The sequence below is a fragment of the Rissa tridactyla genome, chromosome 12, assembly GCF_028500815.1.
Source record: "Rissa tridactyla isolate bRisTri1 chromosome 12, bRisTri1.patW.cur.20221130, whole genome shotgun sequence".
In the NCBI taxonomy this organism is placed as follows: Eukaryota; Metazoa; Chordata; class Aves; order Charadriiformes; family Laridae; genus Rissa; species Rissa tridactyla.
In genome coordinates this window covers 10,787,207-10,800,509 of record NC_071477.1, presented here as the reverse complement: position 1 = coordinate 10,800,509, position 13,303 = coordinate 10,787,207, and the positions used below count along the sequence as shown (strand labels likewise).

General features: G+C 51.4%; 1 protein-coding gene across 1 annotated transcript in view; it reads right to left on the bottom strand.

Annotated features, from left to right (window-relative positions):
- SLC13A3 (solute carrier family 13 member 3) overlaps positions 1-7,110 on the bottom strand; it is a 28,420-nt gene extending 21,310 nt beyond the window's left edge. The window contains exon 1 of the mRNA XM_054218516.1: positions 6,984-7,110. Coding sequence (XP_054074491.1) covers positions 6,984-7,094 — 111 coding nt within the window. The 5' untranslated portion in view covers positions 7,095-7,110. The remainder of the gene's footprint in view (positions 1-6,983) is intronic.
- Positions 7,111-13,303: the final 6,193 nt, after the last annotated feature.

Here is a 13,303-nt window from a genome sequence, read left to right as displayed (position 1 = left end):
TGGTCTCCTGGAATGGCCAATGAGGTGCCCCAGGGAAAGAAGGTGCTGGCAGGGAATGTGGGTCAGATAAGGCAAATCGGTTCACCCAGGCATAGCACCAAGGCACGGGCATCCACGTGTCACCAGTCCCCACCACCAACCTGAAAGGGAACATCAGAAGCTTCAGCTGGACCTTGTTCTCCGGCAGCCCCGTGCCACCTGCCCAGTGCCCACAGCCTCCCTGCCAGACAGACACAGCGCTCAAAGACGTCCTACCCAAAGGCACTGCCAAGCTTTGTTTTTTCTCCATCAACCTTTGCATGTTACATGATCATCACAGCCTCACTACCCCGATGTGGGCTCTCCCCATCGCCACGCCGCCCTATGACCAGGCAAACAAGTGACCAGGCTCCTCCAGGACCTCAATCCCAATACCAAGAGACATTTTGGCTGAAACTAGAGCTTTCCAAGCCCTTTTATCCCACTGCCATCACAAAGGAACATCCTATCTGCAATACTCAGAACTACTCAGTACAAAAAAAGTACCAGTTGCTTTTAGCATCTCACTCGCAAACTGTTGTCACGTTGCAGCTGTGACCACGCTACTGGCCATCTCTCTCTCACCTTCTGCTCGCCAACATGATGGATATGTGAATCTGATTTCTACCAACCCAGCTCCTGCAAATATGATGTAATCTGGACACAAACCAAGCCCTGTTTACCAGCCTCCCTGCCAGCAGAGTTGTTTTGCTCCCACTGGGTATTTACAGAGTGGCTAGAAAGGGGCCAGTAACACAAGGGCACAAGCTCGAAGAGCTGCAGGGAGGATATTTTGCTCTGGAGTTACGCTAAAAAGACATAAAGCTTATTAAACATTTCTATTTAAACTTCTTGAAGTATTTTGTAGTTGGCAGCAAAACAGAATCATTTTCTCTATTTTGGAAACCGGATAGCCGTAGCTCAGAGAAAGTGGGCAAATTGACCAAGATCGTGTAGGAAACTACTGACAAAAATGAAATGGGCATCTTGGAGAAAATCCTCCCTGGCTCAGAGGTCTGAGGCTCACGCCTTCTCTTGGAGGCAGCAATAGATCCTGCATCTTCAAACATTTCATGGACTGTGAAGGTAAAACAGCACGGTGTGATGACTTGACACCGTGTGCAAGGATAACAGGGCTCCCCTTTTGAATCTCCATTTCAGCATCTGGGTTTGGGATTGTTTTTAAGATAGATCCACCACATTTGGTTAGAAAAAAATAAGCATTTTCAGTGACGGTGGACCCGCCATAAATTTAGTAAGCCGTTCCTATGATTAATTAACCTCTCTGTTAACATTACGTTGTGATAATCTGAATCTGCCAGCTTCAACTCCCTGCACCTTCTTATCTGCTCTTCCTTTATCGCCCTTACCCAAACTCTGCTCATGATGGATATGCCTTCAAGGTAGTGATCAAGTTACTCCTTACCTTTTTATTCTTTGGAAGAATAAGGTTGAGCTCCCATAGCCTTTCATAACATGGCCTGTTCTCCAGTCCTTTACTCGTCCTGAGATGTCTCCAATTTGTCAAAGCCATTTCTCAGCTGTGGAAGCCAAACTGTAAGGGAGTTCTGGTGAAAGCCACAACCTCAGCGAACAGCAGCCTGGTAGATCCTCATTGCTCTTTCTCAACTTTCACATGTCCATACACACAAATATCACATTAACCCTCTTGGCTGCGGGTAGCCCGTCTGGTAGCCGTGTTCAACTAATTAATATCGCCATCTTAAGTCCTTTTTTGGAATCTGCTTCCCAAGAGTGACTCCGGATCATCCTGACCTGCAGCCAATGGTCCCACTGATCTCCATCTACCCTGGGGTTTGTAGAAATGCACCTGCTTTATTGGTTCACAAAACTTCTCTCATATGGAAGTTGCCTAAACCTGTAGATTTTAAAGTAGCCAGGGCTGGATGCAAGTATTTTAACTTCCTTTAGTTACTGTCGTAATAAAAATATTTCATTATCAGACAACTCCCTATGATACAGGACTGTACTACAAGTGCTTTCCCGAGTACAGAACAAAAATGCTTCATTGAATGTGGCTATTTCTGCGTTGTCCATCTGGCGACAGAATACCATGGGTCAGATTCCTTTTGTGCCACACACTCGAAACACCGCTCATCACCCTCAACACCCTGCCCAGGGATTTCGTCCTCAATTCTTTCACATCCCTTTTAATGTTTTCAGTGGTTCTTTGCTTCCAATCTGACTCTTGTCAACATCCCTTTTCCCCTAAGTATTGCTGCTTTCGCTTCCTCTGTGCCAGCCTGCTCTTTGCCCAGCCTCCCTTCTCTCCAGACTGAAGCTCACAGAGCACGTGGTAAAATGCAGTCGCCCGGCTTCCAGTTATCACCCCTTTTTCCCCATTGAAGTTCTTCCTCTCATCTCTTTCAACTGACCATTGCTTCCGGTTTTGTGAAACCAGCCTTTCTAACTCACCAAGCACGTATGTAGCAGGGATGGACTTTGTGCATGAAATGTACACTCGGGCTACAATCACTTATTTCACCCGCCAGGCTGCCCTCCTGAGTGCTGCCTCCTTGCCCGCCCATGCTCTCCAGCCCAGGATCCAGCTCCCAGGACATCCTGCTCCCAGCCCACCATGCCGCTCGCCTACATTGGCATCACCCCCTTTCCCCACAAAGCCTTTGTTTGGAGACTATTCATGTTCTTCGCTTTCGAGCGCAAGCAATATCATTTTTCTTCTGGAAGTTCTCAAAGTCTCCTTGTTCTAATCAGGAGGACTCATTACATTCAAGTTAATTTTAAATTGCTCTATGGCCACTGAGGAAGTCAAGTCTGTTTTCTGAAGGCATGGGGCCCTATTTGCCTGCTCTGAGCTCCTTTTAGCAGATTTGGCTGCCTCAGCTGTTACCAAGCCAAGAGGCTGTAGACATTGAGTTCATTAGAAGCTGTTGGAACAAGCTCTTTGCACAGCTCATTAAAAGTGCCCCCCATGCCCTTTCCAGCAGAACAGTTCCTCCAGCCCCTCCTGCCCTGCCCGAGCTCTCTGCAATCATTCACAGCCCTCCGAGCAGGGGGGGTCGCAGGCACTTCCACTCGTGGGACAAATATTCAGCCATTTCAGCAGCAACGAGAGCGGGAGGCAACAGAGACCCTCGCGCAAAGAACTGGTTCCGGGGAAGCTGGTCCACACAAAGCATTTCCTTCTCCTGTTTCATGCGACGGACACAAGTCACTGCTCCCGCCCCAGTTTGGGGAGCACACCCTGAGGTCTCAGCAAACCCACCCACAACGCAGAAATTTCATTTTTCTGTTTAGGAGAAAGGAGATTGCAGACAAAACCACTTAGGCAAGTCTCCCTCTCCACGACCACAACCTACAAAGGGCATCAAGTAAAAGCAAGGGCTATCAATGTAGTGTCAGCGTCATGTCAGCCCTGTCACTGTCCCTCTGCGAAGTGACTCACACAGAGATCTGGAGAACAACCGCTGCAGGGTGACAGCTGATGAGAGCTTTAGCAGCAGCTTGCAGGTAGGGATGCTGGAGTTCAGCAGCAACAAGCAAGGCCAGACTTGATGGATGATTTTTCTCAAAGGATTTTGTCTCCAGGGAGATGTCACCCAGGCCCAGGTTTCACTAGAAAAATCCACTGCACCCAGACCACAGGGTGTCACTCAGAAGTACACGCTAATCCAAGAAGCCACATCCTATTTGTAGTTCTCTGTTATATCAACTTTAGGTCATGATTTCTTGGTCTCCAGATCCAAGTGAAAGACTACCCTTGAAGCCAAAGCTCAGGTGGCTCCTTATGGCTGCAGTCCCCTGGGACATTAAGATTGCTGCGCATCCCAGTGGGGAGAAGGTAAATGGTGACACGATGCGGGAACAGATTTTAGCATCCCCAGAGCAGAGGATCCTGTAAGACACCTTTTTACAAGGGAAATCTCATCCTGAGGTTAGCAAGGGCTGAGCCTCACTGCTTCTCATCTCCTGCCAGTTTCTGTAACACCCTGTGGGGCAGCAAACCGACCATCCCAGCAGGAACATGGGGTTCTCCAGCCCACCCAGCTCTGCCATGCTCCACATGCGCAAGTACTTGGTAGCATCAAGGTTGCTACAATGACTGCACCACACCAGGAGCTCTTCCTGCCCCAGCCTGCTTTCCGTGGGTGCCCTGCCTGGGACAGCCTCCCAGTAACACCAGCAGCAGCCCAGTCAGTCGAATTCCTTCTGAGATGAAACTTGCTGAACACCTGCAGCCATTCTTGCAACCCGGCTGCCCAGGCTGGACTCGAGCCCCGCGTTAGGAGCAACCATCCAACCCAAGCGGTGCAGCTGAGTGCGCACATCTTCCATCACACAACAGGACACCTTCCAAACTCCACCACCACCAGATCCCCCGCCTGCTGAGCCCTCGCCTGTCACCCCTCCCCGTGGTTGTTTTTTACTGTGGTTAAAAGCATAACCTGTTCCCTTCCCCTCCTGCAGCCCCCTGCGGCTCGGGCTGCGGAGCGCAGTCCAAGCAAGCTCCGGACGTCAGAACTTAATCCCCTGTTGATGCAACAGCAAGTTTCCTTTCTTGCTGAACAACTGAGGGACAACTTTGTGTTGAAACTGTAGATGAACCACTGACCCCTGAACATGAATGCATACGATTTCCCGTGGTAGCTCACAGCTACAGGTTCACCCCTGTGCCAAACTGGGGAGAACTCAGTGAAGCTGTAGTTGGGCAGCTTGAAATGTTGCACTGGGTATCAGTCCCGTGAGCATCAGAGTTTTGACAGTGACAAGTGCAGGTACCAGCCAGCCTCACTGCTACCAGCTGCAATGCATTTAGCGCCCACGGAAAATGAAGAACTAAGGCGAGCGGACCAGTCGGCTCCGCCAGGGCCTCTCCATCCCCACCCACAGCTGCCCCTCTGCTCCTTCACCCCCTCAGCTGCAAGCACTTCCACTCTCCCATCACCCGTTTTTCTTTAATAAGGCGGCATTGATCAGACCGGACTGTCCACAAGGTCCACCATAAGGGTGGAGGGGTGTGAACAGCACCATGACACCAGCAGAGACTTGGTTTTCTTCTGTACATGTGGAGAAATCCCTTTCCTGAACACCCAAATCTTTACGCAGCCTCTGTAACACTATACACTTCTACCCAGTCCACAGAGCATCTGGATCGAAGGCTTTCTTGCAGCCCCGTGCCAGATTAATCTGCGATTTATTCTCACAGTTAACCACGGCGCGGTTCGGGCACAAGCTTGTGCGGAGCATACAGTGCATCTCCTCACCCTCTAACTGTATCTCATGATTTTATACATGCTCAAGTCAAACAAGATACTATTAAATATAATTGAAGTCACTTGGTCGGCTACCGTAAATGAATGTACAAATATAATTATCTACTTATGAGTCTGCAAAGGAATTAAGTACCTGTTGTGCAACATGCTTTCTGCTCTTTGAGGCAGACATTTAGTATATTCCTATTAAGAACTCACGCAATAATGCAAAATAGAAAAAAGGGAGATAAAATCCAAAGAATTTTCTCTTTTAACACATGGTATCATTAAATAAAGCAATGGTCTTTCTATTTTTTTTTTATTTGCGAGATTTATTTTGCTATCTTGAATGTAAAGGTTTCACCTGACAAGCACTATACTGGCAGAATTAAATGCCACCTTCATGTCCTTACAGCTTCTGAATCATTCTATAATCACTAAGTACTGAACATCACTTCTTTTCTGATGTAAACAAAGTCATTCTCAAATGGATCTGAGTCAGAACGTAAGAGTGAAATCCTGTCCATACTGAAGTCAAAGGCACAAAATTTCCCAGTGACTTCCCGTGGACTTCCACCGCGGCTCGGACCTCCTGGTGCAAGGAGAGCTGCGTACATGGGACAGCTGCAAAATCCTCCAGCCTCCAAAGTTTTGCCACAGATTGCTTAACGTGCAGCCTAACACACATGCCAAAACCCAAACCTTACCAGGAGTCCAGTCTATTCCACATCTACAGGACACCACAAACGTCTCACTCACAAAGCCTTTTCAGATACAGCACCAAAGGTCCCCCCAAGAACTGCCCTCAGGGGTACCGGTGGCACTTGCGGCTCCCCTGCATTTCCCAGCCCCACAGCATCCCTCTCTCCCTGCCCACACGGCCGCTACCCATGCAATTCCCATAGGAAAGGGATAGGACAGCAACGCCAGGCAGCCTCAGAGCTCCGAGCACTTGCCTTCTACCCCAGCTCTACAAACACCTTGCTGGGTGATGCTGGCTGTGGACCAGCTCGGCCTCAGTTTCCCCAGATCCCCTTTGAGGACTACTGATAAAAACCACGATAAGGCAGGTAGGTATCAGCAAGAAGTACTAGTTAGTGCTACTTAGTTCGAGCCGATTCTGAACCATAGGTCCCTTACCCCTCCCCATGTCTATATAAGCAACATAAATACAGTCCACACTATCTGTCCCTTCTTCCCCCTAAAAGTTAAGGTCACCCCAGGATGTCCCCTCCATTTGCGCTCTAAGGTGGCTGCAGAAGTGTGAGGAGCTGTGGCAGACTGCAGGCTTCGGCGGTCCCCTCCCGACATGGGGGAACCCTGGCAGGTAGCAGGGTGACCCTCATGAGGACCAAATACTGCTGGGGCTGAGGGACAGGGGAGCAGCAAGGTGGGACAGACCACCAAGGCGATGTCCCCTGTCGGTGTCCCCAGGGCCGTGCCCCACAGTTCACGCCCCCAGCCTGTAACGCCGATCCGTACCCTTGGTCCATGCCCGAGTCAGTGTGCCAGTTTGTGCTCCTGGTCCCAGCCGCTGTGTCCTGCTTGGTGTCCCCTCCTCTATGTCCCTGGTTGCAGCCCCCCCCCATCCGCATCCCGGCTCAGTGCGCCCCACTCGCTGTCCCCTGCTCCGTGTCCCCAGTCTGCAACCCTGGGTGGCAGCCCCAGCTGGCGGGGGGCTCCACGGCGGTGGCCTCCGCTCCGTGCCCCCCCCGCCCCGGTCGCGGGTACCTTGGGGGGCAGGCTGAGCAGCACGGGCACCAGCGCCAGCGGGGCGCACAGCAGCACCACGAACCGCCGGACGCTCCACACCTTCTTCACCAGCGCCCCCAGCGCCGCCATCCTCCTCCCTCCTCCTCCTCCTCCCCCGTCGCCGCTCCCCCCCTTTATCCCGCGGGAGCCGAGCGCCGCCGCCCCGCCCGCCGGGAGGGGCCCCGCTGTACCGCCCCGCCCCGCCATACCGCCCTTCGGCCCCCTATACCGCCCTGCTATACCCCCGTTCTGCCCGCTATACCTCCCCGCCACGCCGCCCTTCAGCCCCCTATACCGCCCTTCGGCCCCCTATACCACCCCGCTATACCCTCTGCCCTGCCATACCACCCTTCCACCCTCTATACCGCCCCGCTATACCCCCTCGCCATACCACCCTTCGGCCCCCTATACCGCCCTGCTATACCCCCCCGCCCCACCATACCACCCTTCCATCCCCTATACCGCCCTGCTATATCCCCCCACCCCACCATACCACCCTTCGGCCCCCTATACCGCCCTGCTATACCCCCCCGCCCCACCATACCACCCTTCCATCCCCTATACCGCCCTGCTATATCCCCCCACCCCACCATACCACCCTTCGGCCCCCTATACCGCCCTGCTATACCCCCCCGCCCCACCATACCACCCTTCTGCCCCCTATACCGCCCTGCTATACCCCCCCACCCCACCATACCACCCTTCTGCCCCCTATACTGCCCCGGTATACCCCCCCGCCCCACCATACCACCCTTCGGCCCCCTATACCGCCCTGCTATACCCCCCCACCCCACCATACCACCCTTCTGCCCCCTATACTGCCCCGGTATACCCCCCCGCCCCACCATACCACCCTTCGGCCCCCTATACCACCCTGCTATACCCCCCCACCCCACCATACTGCCCTTCGGCCCCCTATACCTCCCCGCTATACCCCCCTGCCATACTGCCTTTCGGCCCCCTGTACTGACCCGCTATACCCCCCCAACCCACCATACCACCCTTCGGCCCCCTATACTGACCCGCTATACCCCCCCACCTCACCATACTGCCCTTCAACCCCCTATACCGCCCTTCAGCCCCCTATACTGCTCCACTATACCCCCCTTGGCCATACTGCCCTTCTGCCCCCTATACTGCCCCACAACCCCCAGATCGTGTCTACCCCCCCATCTCACCATTTTTCCCCAGCTTTTGCAGCCAGCAGGGTTCGGCAGCAGAGACAATTCAAAAGTGGTTCAAAAACTCCAGTGGTACAAGAGCTCATTCGGTTTGACCATCTGGAGGTTGCAGGCCATCAAATAGCACCTGGCTGCGCTAATAACGTGGGCACAATACTTCTAAATATAAAGAAATAGTACAAGTGACTACTAGGAAAAAACACCCAAATATCTGGTTTAGTTATCAAATATTTCTGCTCCAGGCACAGAAACAGTACACAAATACACATCACGAAAAACTCAAAAACATGAGGAAAACAGGGAGCTGTGATTCTTTTGACAATTCAATTTAACCAGTGACTCAGAGGTTTGACAAGTTGTTTGCAGTGCCATGTGAAATGCTTCTTTTTTTTTTTTTTTCATTAAAAATAAGGGAACACAACCAAACAAAAGGCCAGTGGCGCGGAGCGGGATAGAGCCATGGGAAATACCGGAAAAGCAGGAGACAAAGTCTTGGCTTGCACAAGTGTGAGCCCAAGAAGCAAGCGAGTAGCATGACTATACCCTGGCTGCCCTTAAAATAACCAGGCCAGACTCATGCAGTTAAGGATGCTTCAATCGTGAGTCAAAAAGAAAACACAAAAGCTGCCCAGTTCTAACTCCGAGGGCAGATTTCCCTGCCAGCTCTGCCCTGCGTCAGGGACATCAGAAAGAAAATGGGCGAGCACATGGGGCAGGAGAGGATGCCCTGCCCTGGACCGAGGTAAGCCTCCGCGAGCGCTGCAGAGGTTGCGGGTGTCCCTCTGACTGCGGGGAGCCCAAGCGAGAGGCAGACACCACAGGAAACCAAGCGGAGGCACCATCAAGTTGAGCAAGAGATCAAAGTCAAGGGAGCTGGATTTTCTCTCTGCTTTTTGCATCGCCTGGATTGTCGCCATTGGAGGCTAAGTGAAGCTGAGTAACGAGGGGGAAAAAGGGAAAGCAAAATAACCCCCTGACTTGGTACCTCACCAGCATCCTGAGTGCTTTAAAACATACTCAAAACATGGGTGAGTTGGCCCCATGCATGTGAAAGATGTATAAAAAAAAAAAATCATGTTCAGCAGAGAAACTCTTCCCTTTCCACAATTAATCATCTCTCTGGAGAATTGCTACCTCCAGGCAGGTCACTCCGAGAGCATCAAAGAAGTTGGAGTCAAATGCACTGGATAAAAAAGCAGATCCCTCCGAGGGAAGCTCTCCCCGGCTTGTAAAAACCATGAATCACTGTCACGCAGGGAACAAGAAATCAGAGAGGAAGACTGCGGTGGTACCATCGGCACTAGAGACAGGACTGTACCCCTGTCTAAACAGACTCTGCTCCCGGTCGGGACCCACCTCTCTTCCCTCCCCTCTCCTTAACGGCATATATATTTAGTTGTGCACAAATAGTAACAAACCAGTTAATCCCCACACCCATCCCAGGCAGGGGCTAGAGGATGACGGCATCACCACTGCAGCTCTTTTCAAGTAGCGGAACAGACACAAAAGCTTTTGCCGGGCACTACCGGGGGCCGCTGGCAAAGCCAGGATCCGGCATCCGCCTGGCTCCTGGCCCCATGGCTGCCCAGCCCCGCTGGCAAGTGCGCCTTCTTTTGGGGCCCAGAAGAAAGCACAGAGCTGACTGAGGGAAAGCTATGGGGATTTATATCTTGCTTTTCTTTAACTGCTAAATTACGTGAATAAAAAGTCATCATGATAAAAAAAAAAATGAGTAGGGGACTCCTGTGCCATCTTGATGCCCCCACACTGGGCTATGGTAGCATAAGCTGCTTTATCACTTGGGTAGTGATGCATGACCGAGAGGATGGGAGGCTGGATGGCTAAGGACCTGAAGGCAAAATTCAGCCCATCAAAACAACCCAACTGCTTAAAACAGGTCCAGTTTACCCAATAGACCCATCAGACCGGGAGCACGTATATGAGTGTGTGCCACGTGCCGGACCAAAGGAGCTCTACAAAGCTTTTCCTCTCAAAATCAGCCTTCTAAGTTAAAAAAAGCTTCAAAAGAATAATAAGCCATCAATGCCACAGTCTGTTCTTTCTCTTACAAAGGTACAGACTTCTGCCAGTGCGGAGGGCGAGGGGAACAGGAGCACATTCCCCCTCCGAGACACGAGTCACGTCCCATCCCATCCCACCCAGCCCCTCTGGGCTCAGTGCTCCCACCCCAGAGCATCGTGCGGGGGCTACATGCTGGTTCCCTCGGCCTTCCAGGACTTCAGCTGACAATTAAGGTTTAACTAATTAGTTTCCTTGTCTCTACCACCCCCATTTCCAGTACCAGCAGCAGCTGCCCTCACTGTACCGCTCCCCGTGCTCCCCGGCCATCACTGGGCTCAGACCCCTTCTCCGTTACTTTCAGAGTAAGTTTAGCTAAGCACAAAAGAAAGAGGTGCTGCGTAGTGCCCGAAGGGACCACTGTGGGACCCAGCTTGTGCTCGGGCCGGGGAGAGGATTTATTTATCTGTAGTGACCCTCACATAGTGAACTCTGGGTTACAAATGAGCTTTTATGCTTTTATTGCACTAACTTGGTTTCCTATCAGCAGCGATGGGAGAGGGGGGGTCGCAAAAGGTTATCAGTGTTTTGCATCTTGCAAAACTGGAAAATATCAATTTCCTGCAGACATCAAGGCCTAGACTAAAAAAGGTTCACTCAAAAAAAACCTACACGGTATAGCTTGTATGCACAGTTTTTACATATACACACAGTAACTGCCGGCACAGAGCAGCCACTGTCCAAAAGTCACGGTAACAGCACACCCAGGTTATGCAACTGCATTTTCATTCCTCTTTCTTGCCATGCTCCTATGTGTTTTCCTCCAGGTCTGTTTTTCCTCCTAGCACTCCTATAGCACCAACTCACATCTACTTCCAAAAATCCCCATTAAATGCACCTGCGGCATCAGTGGGCAAAACAGAACTTGCTGTTATTACTGCAAGCTGAAGTCAGGCTGGTAACCCCGAGCTCGCAAGCTGGCTCCCCACTTCCACGCGGGAAATCACTGGCACTAGTCAGACTCCAAAATACACAAAAAGGCAACCCCGTCAATAACCACCGATTTCCTCTGAAATCCTGATGCTGCAAATTCTGCTGATGGCACTCTGGCACTCCTCTATTTCCTTTTATTCCTCTTTCCACACCTTATTTGCACACTCCTTGTGTTCGTGGCACTTCACGTTATACCCAGGTGTGTTGTAAGATCAGGCAGGTGCTGGGAAGCCCCTGAAAATGAAGTTGTTCCTGGCAGGCCTGGAGTTGGTCCCCTGAGACAATTCATTCTTAAAAGCAGGAAGATTCAAGCAGCAGAAAGACCCAGAGTGACCAACAGCACACAGTTATAAATATTTTCTGTCGAGAGAACATTTTTCCCAAGTATAAAGTTTTTTCCGGTGCTAGCGACGGTGGCAGAGAGACCCCCAGTGGCCGGGTGCAACATGAGCCATCACCCTGCACACCCCCAGCACCCCTCGGAGCCCCCCGGGAGGGTTTGGGGGGGATGAAGGCCAACACAGCCTTTGGGGCTGGAGGGAACGGCCCCTCGGGGTCAGCCAGGGCAGGACATCACCGCTTGTCCCGGTGTCACACAGCGCTGTGTCCATGCTCAGGGTGCGACTCGCGCTCTGAAGAGGGTGGCACTGAGCGCTGGGCTGCTTTGGCCGGCAGTGCAAATACAAAACAAGACAGAGAGTTGCTCCAAGTTAAAAAGAAGCTTGGGCTTCTAGCCAAAAAGACAATTTATCTCTTTCCAAAGACAATTTTCTTTCAATTTCACTTAAAAGAGTAGTTCTTATTTTATCGGGTTTCCTTCAAAACTCAGTTGAGCTAAACTTGGTTGCAAAATGTTTTCAAGACTTTGTAAAAAGCCAGACCAAACTCTGAAAGAATATTGGTGGCTTGAAACTGCATTTGCAGTGGATAAACTATTCATCAAAAAAAAAAAAAAACCCACCACAAAAAAAGAAGGAAAACAGGAGTCCTATTTTACTTATGAGAACGCATGCACACTGGAGTGTCACCGAACAATAAGCGGACAGATAAAGCCCGAGTATTAATAATGCAATGGCAAGTTATATCAATAATAATAGTAATTTGGGTGTTGCTTATGACCATGCAGATGCACTGAAAGCTAACACAGCAGCAAGACAAGCTATCCGCAGTCCAGCCAGGACTGGAAATTCCACCTGCCTTGCAAACCAGCCAAGGAATCAGAGCTTTTCATCCAAGAAGCTGCTCCCACAGGCCCAACCAGCGACACAGCTGTGGCTGCAAGGAGATGCGGGTGGACATTTTGCAGGTCCAGAGCGTCCCCTTCGCTGGACCGGCACCTGCTGTGATTTTTCCACCCTCAAACAGCAATAGCCCCACATTCACCACAGCAACCCATACAGACACATCGGGGTGATCAAGAGGGAATATCAACAAGCCGTCACACAGATGTGCAAGAAGTAACACTTATGTAACAAGGAGGAGTTTTATCATGCAGTGAAAAAGCAAAACATCTTGCTTTACATTACCAGTAATCTCAGTTTTCATTACCAGTTCATCTCCGAGCACCACGCCAGCCACAAAAATTTGCAGTCGATCAGCTTTGTTTCTACTCTGCGGTCCCGCAGGGAGAGCTGCATTTTAATAAACATACTGACAGTTAGAAACAGGCTTCTTCAAAGGGCTTTACAAACATCACTCAGCCCCGGCATCACCAGGAGAGAGTCAAAGCGGTGTTTGTACAGGTGGGGGACGGCGGGCAGGGAGGTTTAGGCATGCTGCCTCCCCTCCGTGGGTCCGGGATTCAGGGCTCAGATCAAGCCTTAGTAGGGGACTCGTTAGCCCACATCCACCTGCTCCCACCGTGGCGGATGGAGCACCATGGGCCACCCAGAGCCACCTGGGGAGCACTGTTTTGAGTCACCGTGCGCGGCTTGGGCTGTTGCGTTTGCTCTCCAAGCAGGCAGGACAGCGTGCGGCATCTGCAGCAGCTTCTAAAAACCCACTGCACGGAAACATGGCTCCTTCTTCTTGCCCCCATGGCTGTGCCATGCCGGGGCGAGCACGGCTGGTGCACACAGGCAATGAAAACAGAACATACACCATGGC